Source organism: Meriones unguiculatus, chromosome 14, assembly GCF_030254825.1.
Source record: "Meriones unguiculatus strain TT.TT164.6M chromosome 14, Bangor_MerUng_6.1, whole genome shotgun sequence".
Lineage (NCBI taxonomy): Eukaryota > Metazoa > Chordata > Mammalia > Rodentia > Muridae > Meriones > Meriones unguiculatus.
Window position 1 is genome coordinate 14,335,317 of NC_083361.1, and position 10,057 is coordinate 14,345,373.

General features: G+C 54.3%; 1 protein-coding gene across 9 annotated transcripts; it reads left to right on the top strand.

The window, feature by feature from the left end:
* Positions 1-618: 618 nt before the first annotated feature.
* Positions 619-9,453, top strand: Sh2b1 (SH2B adaptor protein 1). 9 transcript variants are annotated; one of them, XM_021635893.2, is made up of 10 exons: positions 1,333-1,459; positions 3,344-4,374; positions 4,646-4,747; positions 4,936-5,027; positions 5,132-5,307; positions 7,094-7,297; positions 7,459-7,670; positions 7,801-7,969; positions 8,391-8,490; positions 8,669-9,453. In XM_021635893.2, the coding sequence occupies exons 2-10, from the start codon at positions 3,433-3,435 to the stop codon at positions 8,685-8,687; spliced, it is 2,016 nt and encodes a 671-aa protein (XP_021491568.2). In that variant the 5' UTR covers positions 1,333-1,459; positions 3,344-3,432; the 3' UTR covers positions 8,688-9,453. The 9 variants fall into 9 exon arrangements, with proteins under 9 accessions (XP_021491567.1, XP_021491568.2, XP_021491569.1 ...); XM_021635896.2 differs by having other exon boundaries at positions 1,336-1,840; positions 7,801-8,022; XM_021635897.2 differs by having other exon boundaries at positions 1,336-1,840.
* The last annotated feature ends 604 nt before the right edge of the window (positions 9,454-10,057 follow it).

A 10,057-nucleotide genomic window follows, 5' to 3' on the forward strand; every position in this document is an offset into this window, starting at 1 on the left:
GAACTTGCTCTATAGAGCAGCCTGGTCTTGAACTCAAGATATCCACCTGCCTCTGCCTCCCTAGTGCTGGGATTAAAGGCATGGATCACTACTGCCGTTCTTAAAACTTTTTTATTTAATATTATTTTACTGGAGTTGCAGTCAGTTCTGAACTACCATGTGGGTGCTTGGAACTGAACCTGGTCCTCTGCAAGAGCAGCCTGTGTGCTCTTATTCACTTAGCTTTCTTTTCAGCAGCCCAACTTATTTAAATTCTATTACTATTTCGTATATGTATATATGATGGCGGGGTCATAAGCGTGTGCGGCATGGTGGAACTCGGAAGACGACCTTCTAACATCCTTTCTCTCTCCACAGTGGGTCCCAGGGAGTGAACTCTGGCTTTCATAGCGTACACGAGGACTTTTTACTCAAGAGTCATCTCACTAGCTTAGTTCAGCAAGTTTTATTGGAGATCTCGGAAATGAGGTATGCTCCTTAAACTGAGTTGCTAAACTATTAGGACTTAAAATTGAATATGTGGGAAACCAACTTGCCAACAAGAGACGAGAGCCTGTTTGTGGGTGAAAGCAAATGCACGAGGATACTACAATCACAGATGGCGAACTACACATGGGTGGTATTTTTCCCCCTGTCAACGACCTCAATCTACTCTGGCCTTTTCAATCACTTAAGCTGCAGTGAAGCTGCATCATTGCGAGCCTGGCTTGCTAGACGGTATCCATATGCAAGGTTTCAACAGCACTCCTTGAAGCCTCTCTGGAATTTCAAGCTCTACGCCTACGTACCTCCTAAGCATCCTAAGCACATCCAAAACTGAGCTCACTATTGCCGCCCCATCTTCAGTTCCCATCTAAGGTGGAACCCCTCTCTCTGAAAAGCCAAGGTCGTAAGTTCAGGTTCCATCGGCTCGCTCTGGCCTCCCAAGGTCACCGCTACTTCGCTCGCCCAACTCCCTGGGGGCGGTGTCCGTGTACCCCTCAGTTGCAGGGCCAGGCGCTCTAGGCTGCAGCCAGCTCTTGGAAGAACTTTATCATCTCGCTGATTTCCCGTGCTGGGCGGCTACTCTCTCCGCTCAAATGGCTTCTCTATGGTTGACGTCCCACCTTTGTCTCGGATTGGCTTTGGAGAATACTCGGCTGGGACCCAACGCCTTCCCACGGCTGCCTCAGTGGTCCCTTTCAGGCACCACGGCGGGAGCCACGGGAGTTCGGTGAGAGCCACACCGTCCTAGCTCCCGAAAGCGCGGCGCCGAGGACGATGGCGGAAGTGAGCGCGAAGGTGCCCTTCCTCTTACCCCTCTTCTCTATGGTCGCTTCCTTCCGCGTCGGGAAAACCCGTCCCGGCGCCTGCGCAGAAGCGCGTTCTGGGAGCTCGTCGCGGAGGCGGGGGGCACGGGGAGCGGGAGCTGCGGCCGTCGCCGCTGCCGCCGGAGCTAAGCGCGGGGACCGAGATGCAGGTGGGACCGGAACCGGAACCCCCCTCTTCAAGTGCCTCTTCCCTCTCCGGCACTCGACCCTGGCGCTTGAGGAGCCCGGGCGGGGGTGGGCGTGGGGGCTCGGCGCTGGAGGGGTGCTTGGCACCCGAGAGGGCAGCCGATAGGGTTAGTGACCACGGAGGCTCCGGCCCCGGGCCATGGAGAGGGTGTCCAGCAAATAGGATCGGGTCTGAGTGATTGACCACGGGGCCCGGAGGGTCCAAACCTGGAGCGCAGCCTGCACCCTCCACCACCCGCCCTTCTGGAATGTCAGAACTAAGCCAAGAGGCAGGTGCACCGGGAAATTGTGACTGAGCCTTCTTGGCAGAAGAGAAACTGAGTCACCAGTCCAGGAACCGCAGGGTCAGCGGGCTGAACGGGGCTGGGTCGGCCAGTAGTGCTGAGGGCTGGGTGGGCCTGTGTGAGCCGAGGTGGCCTCTGGCTGGGGACTGTCTGTGCTGTGCCTGCACCTCTTGGCCCGGTTCCCCTGTGCTCTGTGACTCCCGCATCTCTTGGCTACTTCTCCACGGATTGGAATTGTCCGTGTGGTCGGAGCCAGCGGAGTGTGTAGGGCTTAGGCAGAAGAAGAAGGGTCGGAGTACCTGACTTAGAGCCTGCTTGTTGGTTTGATGAGGAGGCTGACATCACTGATAGTTAGGGTAGACCTCCCTGAACTGTCCGGGGGATGTCACTTTTCGGTCTATCATAGGGCGGGACCACTCACCGAAGAGCCACTGGTTGTAAATTACATACCGAACTCTGTCACTTTTTACTTGTGATTTAAGATTTAAGGGACATCTTCAGAAGCTCTTCGTTCCTCGAGTTTCTCGTAGAGCAAACGGGACCCATGATACTGTCCGCCCTATTAAAAATAGTGAAGATGGCCCTCATGTCTTGTGTGCTTCCTTTGTGTCAAGCACAGACATGTTCTTTGTCGTTTCATTTCTCCTGACAACTGTAGCGGTTAGAGATTATTAACTGTATTTCTCAAATGCAAAAGCTGGGCTCACACAGCTAACAGGTGGGCTGAGCTGCGGCTTCAGTCCAAGTCTCACAGGCATACTCCTCAGGGAGAGAAAAATCTTTGAGCCCCAGCTCCTTGTGATGTCTTACTTAGGTGGCCAGTAAAGACTTGCCCTGACCCCACACACCGTCTTTTTCTGTAGCACTGCTACCAGTCAGGCCTAGACTAAAGGGGGCAACCCAGAGATTGGTCTTCAGCCAATCCGAGGCTCCACACAGGGCTTAAGTGCTAGGTTGTAGGATAAGCTTTGAAGACAGCTGCTCCTTCAATTCCTCTTCCACGTACTGGACCTGTGAGGCAGGGTCTGTAGACTCTGTAATCCCTGCACCCATTTGGCCCCCTGAGAACAGAGCAGTGGAAGTCTGGTCCAGCAAGTCCCTGGAGAATACAACTATGTAGCGGGACATACCGCAGACTCTAATTCTGGGACCTGCTTGAGTCTCCATTTCCTCATCTGTAAGAGGTTACTAAGTTCTCTAAGGAAAGGTATCATGACCTTGTGGAACCCTCTGGAATGGTATATGGAAAGTTTTTGGAAGTTAGGGAAGGCTTTGCGTTAGAGAAGCGACAGTGGTGATCTGTAAGAGCCATCTGTGATGTGAGATGCTTTCATTCCCGGATCCCACAACAGGGAGAGTGGTGGCAAAGGCAGCAGGAAAGATGCGGGTTGGACACTGGCCTTAGCATCCCTCATCCCTGAGGTATATGTGGAGTGTGGATCTTGAAGAGGGCAAAGCGGTTTAGTTCTCTTGCCCCATTGCCCTCGGCGGGGTCTGTATGTACATAAGCGGTTGTCGCCTCTCCAGTGACTAAATATGTATGCCTCTCTCTTCCTTCTACAGCTGCTGCCGCTCACCCCGTGTCTTCTGGCTGCTACCCTCTTTGCTGCCCCTCCGCACAGGCTCCTCTTGTCCTCCTCCTGGGGCCCATCATGAATGGTGCCCCTTCCCCGGAGGATGGGGCCTTCCCTTCTCCACCAGCGCTGCCGCCGCCCCCTCCCCCAAGTTGGCAAGAGTTCTGTGAGTCCCATGCAAGGGCTGCTGCCCTGGATCTTGCCCGCCGTTTTCGCCTCTACCTGGCCTCCCATCCGCAGTATGCAGAGCCCGGAGCAGAGGCTGCCTTTTCCGGCCGGTTTGCTGAGCTCTTCCTGCAGCACTTCGAAGCTGAGGTGGCCCGGGCCTCAGGCTCACTCTCCCCACCTGTCTTGGCCCCACTGAGCCCTGGTGTGGATATTGCACCAGCCCATGACTTGTCCCTCGAGAGCTGCAGGGTGGGTGGGCCCCTGGCAGTGTTGGGCCCTTCCCGATCTTCTGAGGACCTGGCTGGGCCCCTCCCTTCTTCAGTCTCTTCTTCCTCTACAACATCCTCAAAGCCGAAGCTCAAGAAACGCTTCTCCCTCCGTTCGGTGGGTCGCTCAGTCAGAGGTTCTGTCCGAGGCATCCTGCAGTGGCGGGGGGCCGTTGACTCTCCCTCCCCTACTGGGCCTCTGGAGACCACATCAGGCCCTCCAGTTCTAGGTGGAAACAGCAACTCCAACTCCTCTGGCAGTGCTGGGACAGTTAGTAGGGCGTTGGCTGGCGATGGCACATCCCCTGGGGAGAGATGGACTCACCGCTTTGAGAGGCTGAGACTAAGCCGTGGAGGGGGAACCTTGAAAGATGGAGCAGGAATCGTGCAGCGAGAAGAGCTCCTGAGTTTCATGGGGGCTGAAGAGGCTGCCCCCGACCCCGCAGGAGTGGGTCGTGGAGGAGGGGCTGCTGGGCTTACCTCAGGGGCAGGAGGGCAGCCTCAGTGGCAGAGGTGTCGCTTATTGCTCCGGAGTGAAGGAGAAGGAGGAGGAGGGAGCCGCTTGGAGTTCTTTGTACCACCTAAGGTGAGCCCACAGGAGGGTGGGTAGCAGGAAGTAGCAGTGGCTCGTGGGTAGCCCAGCTCGGCAGGTAGCCTGGTATTGACTAGCCCATGTACACAGTGTTGCTGTCCTGGGTTCGGTGCTAATTGTGGGCTCTCAGTTGCCACGGGGAGATGTGAGGCCAAAGAGCTATTGCTTTTTCACCTTACCTAGGAAGGAAAGGTGGGTGAATGGAGGGAGGGACAGTTGGCCTTGACACACCAAAAGACCAATTCTTAATCCCTTTCCCACCTAGGCATCCCGGCCCCGACTCAGCATTCCCTGTTCTACTATTACTGATGTCCGCACAGCCACGGCCCTGGAGATGCCTGACAGGGAGAACACATTTGTGGTTAAGGTAGGAGCCCCAAACTCTGCCCCCAGAGAGTACTTGTGCTTGAGAAAATGCTCTTGATAGACTTAGGCAAGTGTCTCAGGCAGCAGCAGGAACATATGCCAGGAAAGGTTCTTTTCCTCAGGGTTGGATGTGGCCTGTAGGCCTCCTACCCTCTGCCCTGGCTGAAGCCCCACCTCTTGGTCCCACAGGTAGAAGGCCCTTCAGAGTACATCCTGGAGACAACTGATGCACTTCATGTGAAGGCCTGGGTGTCTGACATCCAAGAGTGCCTAAGCCCAGGGTAAGAAGCTTGCCTCTGTTCCTAAGGGGTCTGGACGTGGGTAGGGGAGCAGCCTGTGCCTCTCCTGCTGACTTTCCCCAGCACCATTTTCCCTGTTTTTGTAGACCCTGCCCTGCTATCAGCCCCCGTCCCATGACCCTTCCCCTGGCCCCTGGGACCTCCTTCCTCACAAAGGATAACACAGACAGCCTGGAGTTGCCCTGCCTGAATCATTCAGAGAGTCTGCCCAGCCAGGACCTGCTGCTGGGACCCAGCGAGAGTAACGACCGCCTGTCGCAGGGTAAGGTCGAGTCTTCGCAAGCTGCGGGGCCAGGTCCTGATCCCTAGCTCTCCACCTATGACCTACTGATTGCCTCTATTTTGTCTCTGGACATACATGTACTTTTAGGTCACAGTTTGCCATTTAAAATCATTACTCTCACCACCCTGCATGGCCCCACAAAACTCCTACCTAACCTTTCACATACAGCCTCCTTCTTGTAGGCCATCACTCTTGTCTGGAAGTAATGCTTCTCTTCTGCAAGTTTCTAGGATACTTTGTGGACATCTTTGCTTTAGTCATGTCATGCATCTTAGCCTATGTCAGTGGCTTTTGCACCTTTTCTTTTGGTCCAATCAAACACTCATTCATGCAGGCAAGATTTCCATCTGCCTGGCCCAACTCACCCTAGACTGCTTGTGCTCTGCCCTTTTCTTCTGACCTGTTGTTCTGAGCTTTAGCTTCATGGTGTCTAGCACACAGACTGCATTCCGTCAACATAGAGTTATCATAGACCTTGTTAGAGCTAGCAAGACCACAGGGAGGAAATGGATTTCCTGAGTTTGCTGACAAAGATAGGCTATGCTAACCTAGTTTCTGACATGCCTGTCTTCTAAGCAGCATGGTGATGTCTGCTGGCCTGGCCTTGAGGTTCGACAGATGTTCAGTCATGCCCTAGTATATCATTGGCTATAGGCTAGGCTCTGGGGTGGATGGGGAGCTCAGGTGTTTCAAATGGGTTCCTTGGTCTCCACGGGTTTGCTGTAGCTGAATTGGTAAGACATAAAAAGCAGGTCTCCAAATGGGGAGTCTGCTTAGTGTCCTCTGAGCAGTCCAAGTAGGGAGCATCCTGGGAACTCAGGAGGAAGAGAAAAAGGAGATGGAATAGACAGAATGCTCTGCTGAGGTGAGAGAAGAGAGTAGCTTCAAGGAAGCCAGGGCCCTTACTGAAAGCTGACAGTAGGCAGTAGCAGAATGCTTGGAAAGTAGACAGGCTAAATTAACTAAAGGGAAGAACTCCCAGGATAGTAAAAATAAAAATCAAGTTGATTTGGTCTAACCCTTTAAGGTTAATAGGAAAGAGGAAGATCTGTTTTTTTTCTGTGCTCACTGATGATGGAACCCAGGGCCTTGTTCTCTAGGCAAGCACTATCGCTGAAGTTTTTGTGTTTGCTTTAGGCTGACCTACAAGCTTCCAGCCTCAGCCTTCTGAGTGCTTGGTACAGGAATGTTCCTCCTGACAAGAATTTTTGCTGTGCTTCAAGTTGGTAGTTTTTCCTAGTCTAAACAGAGGGCTCTTTTGTTGTTGTTATTTGTTTGTTTGTTGTTGTTGCTGTTTTGTTTTGTTTTTTTCCAAAACAGTGATTCTCTGTGTAGCCTTGGCTGTCCTGGACTCACTTTGTAGACCAGGCTGGTTTCAAACTCACAGAGATCTGCCTGCTTCTGCCTACCTGAGTGCTGGGATTACAGGCATGTGCCACTGCACCTGGCTGAGGGCTCCTCTCTAATGAGGACATTTTTCAGGGCTTCTATCACCCACCCCACCAACCACTGCAATAATCTTTCAGCTGTTGATTGAGAAAAGACGTAGGCACATTTGAATTCTAGGATCTCTTTGAAATAACCGTGGTCCCTCAGCAGTGCAAGCAGCGTAAATCAGAATCATTGTAAAAACCCATTAGGGTCACCCCAGGTGTGCAGGGTCTGGGAACAGAAGTGGATAGCCAACTGGGAGATGGCAGGAACCCAGGCCTGCAGGAGAGGACCTGTGGTGTTCTCAGGTCTGGCCTCCTCTGTTTTCTTTCAGGAGCTTATGGGGGCCTCTCAGACCGGCCGTCAGCATCCTTCTCCCCTAGTTCTGCCTCTATTGCTGCCTCCCATTTTGACTCAATGGAACTGCTTCCTCCAGAATTGCCCCCTCGCATTCCTATTGAAGAGGGTCCCCCAGCAGGGACAGTTCATCCCCTCTCAACCCCCTACCCTCCCCTGGATACTCCGGAAGCAGCCACAGGTATTGGGTGTATGAGTCTTGGTTTGTGGTCCTATACTGGAGCTGGAGGGATCGAACCTGAGAAGAGCTAGTGACCTGTCTGGGGAGGAAGTGTTGCAAGAGGAAAACAAGGCTAGAGAGAAACCTCTGATACCGTGGTTTTCCCTCTCTTTTTCCTGAAGGGTCATTCCTGTTCCAGGGGGAGTCGGAGGGAGGTGAGGGGGAGCAGCCCCTCTCAGGCTATCCTTGGTTCCACGGCATGCTCTCTCGACTCAAAGCTGCCCAGTTAGTGCTGGAGGGAGGCCCTGGCTCACATGGTGTCTTCTTGGTACGTCAGAGTGAGACGAGGCGTGGTGAATATGTCCTCACTTTCAACTTCCAGGGCAAGGCCAAGGTGAGTGGTCCTGAAGGAACTCTGTTCGGCAGCGCTCGGGTGGATCTGGGAATACCATTGTTCAGGGGAGGGTGGATTGATAACTGACTGGAACCTGGACTCCGACCTCACTCGCTCTTCCTGCCCTCAGCACCTTCGCTTGTCACTGAATGAGGAGGGTCAGTGCCGGGTCCAACATCTGTGGTTCCAGTCCATTTTCGATATGCTTGAGCACTTCCGGGTGCACCCCATCCCTCTGGAGTCTGGAGGCTCCAGTGACGTTGTCCTTGTCAGCTATGTGCCCTCCCAGCGGCAGCAGGGTGAGCAGAGCAGGTCTGCAGGGGAGGAGGTGCCCGTGCACCCAAGAAGTGAGGTGTGTGTGCCAGGAAGACGGGGTGGGGGGTTGGAGGAAAGGCCCTGTTAGTGGGGAACAGGGCAGTCAGGGTGCCTGGGCAGGGGCCTGAAAGGGACAGAGAAGGCTGACAGAAGGCAGGCAGGCAGAGGCTCCTCCCGGAGCCAGGGGCAGTGGAGAGTTGGGTGGTGCATTCCCATTCCATCCGATCCTCCGCTCCATCGCTGTCTGTCTCCTGGACCCCACCCTCCTTGGCCTTGTCGTCGACCTTTTGAGGGATTCATGGTCTGATTCCCCTCCTTCCTCCCTTGATGTCTGATGTCCCTGTCTGATCTCTCACTTTCCCCACCCCACCATCCCATCTGTCCCCACGTTGCCCCTCCCCCCAGGCCGGGAGCAGGCTGGGAGCCATGCAGGGGTGTGCGAGGGCGAGCGATGCTACCCCGATGCCTCCTCCACCCTCCTGCCCTTCGGAGCGAGTGACTGTGTGTAAGTGTGGTCCTCTCACCACCGCCCATGATTCATCTTCCATGGAGGGGGGTTGCTCAGGAGATGGGATATGGGGGAGATAGCACATGGCTGCTTGGGGAGGACAAGCAAAGGGGAGGCCGCCACAAGAACTCGGTTCCGTCCACAATCAGTGTGTCTTCTTAACGTTCCTATCCAGAACGGAGCACCTCCCGTGACCCAACCCAGCCCCCTGAACCCCCTCCCTGGACAGATCCCCCACATCCTGGGGCAGAAGAGGCGTCGGGGGCGCCAGAAGTGGCGGCAGCCACAGCCGCAGCAGCCAAAGAGAGGCAAGAGAAAGAGAAAGCGGGCGGTGGAGGGGGCCAGGAAGAGCTGGTCCCCGTGGCTGAGCTGGTCCCCATGGTTGAATTGGAAGAGGCCATAGCACCAGGCACTGAGGCTCAGGGTGGTGCTGGCTCCTCTGGTGGGGACTTGGGGGTGTCCCTGATGGTGCAGCTCCAGCAGCTACCACTAGGGGGCAACGGAGAAGAAGGGGGCCATCCCCGAGCCATTAATAACCAGTACTCCTTTGTGTGAGAGATACTTGCCCACCCTCCATTTTCCTGCTCCCAGCCGTAAATTGTTAGACTGGGCTGGGCAGGGATAACAGAGGAAAGTGGGAGTCCCCTCCCCACATGCTTCCTGACCCTTGTCAGCCAAGGGTGTGTATGTTGGTACAGTAGAGGCTCAAGAGCCCCATTAAGTCCCCATTTACTACACTACAGGTGCCCTTGCCCCGAGGCCAAGGACTTGGGCTCCATTACCTCCCTGAGGGGCTCTTATGGTCAGCCCCATCCCTGGGGGCTATTTCCCCACTAATAACCCCCAACCCAAGCAAGGGTGAGGGGGAAGGGCTGTCAGTTATATTAAGGTTGTTGTTGTTGTTTTAAACAAAATGGAAAAGCATAAATAAATAAAGGGTTTATCTTAGTTCCATCATGATGGCTGTGACTGGTGTTTGGAGTAGGACCTGGGACAGGCAGATAAAGCTGTCTCCTGAGCCCAAGCCAAAGAGCTGGCCCGGTCCAGTCCTTTTCACACTCTAGTCCAAGGCCCTCAGAGCCACCTTTCCTCTGTAGTCACCTTTGTTTGCTGAGTGTTACAATGCAGAGCTCAACAGTAGTACTCTTTTGGGGTTCCAGCATGTTGTGTTTTATGAGGGTGAGGGTATCTTTTAAGACTGTCTTGTCATGTCCTCCTGCTTCGGCCACCTGTGCGCTGAAGGGATCACTGCGCCACGCCTTACCAGCTTGTTCTTTGAGTGGAATAAGACCGTCAGAGATGGGATTTATGGTCACCAAGGACCTTTGCTTCCCTGAGCGTTTTTTGAGTAAAACTCTTATCCTAGGAAGAAAGTAGGCAGAAGGAAGTGCTGGAGTCGTGGAGTTGGGGGAGATTTGCTGTAGCAGTCCAGGCTGCAGAGGGGCCCAAGGCCAGGCTAATTCTCCCCTTTGTCAGGGGCAAGCTGGAGGCTGGACGGACGGTACTGACTCCCATCCTGGTGCTGTCTCTCTTTTGCTGTTTGGACCTAGGGGCAGGCAAGCAA

Bases quoted from the DNA above. Each gene is read 5' to 3' on its own strand.
- Sh2b1 (XM_021635892.2), top strand. From the start codon at position 3,433: ATGAATGGTGCCCCTTCCCCGGAGGATGGGGCCTTCCCTTCTCCACCA. The intron at 4,375-4,645 runs GTGAGCCCACAG...TTTCCCACCTAG, and splicing joins AGTTCTTTGTACCACCTAAG to GCATCCCGGCCCCGACTCAG. The intron at 5,308-7,093 runs GTAAGGTCGAGT...GTTTTCTTTCAG, and splicing joins TAACGACCGCCTGTCGCAGG to GAGCTTATGGGGGCCTCTCA.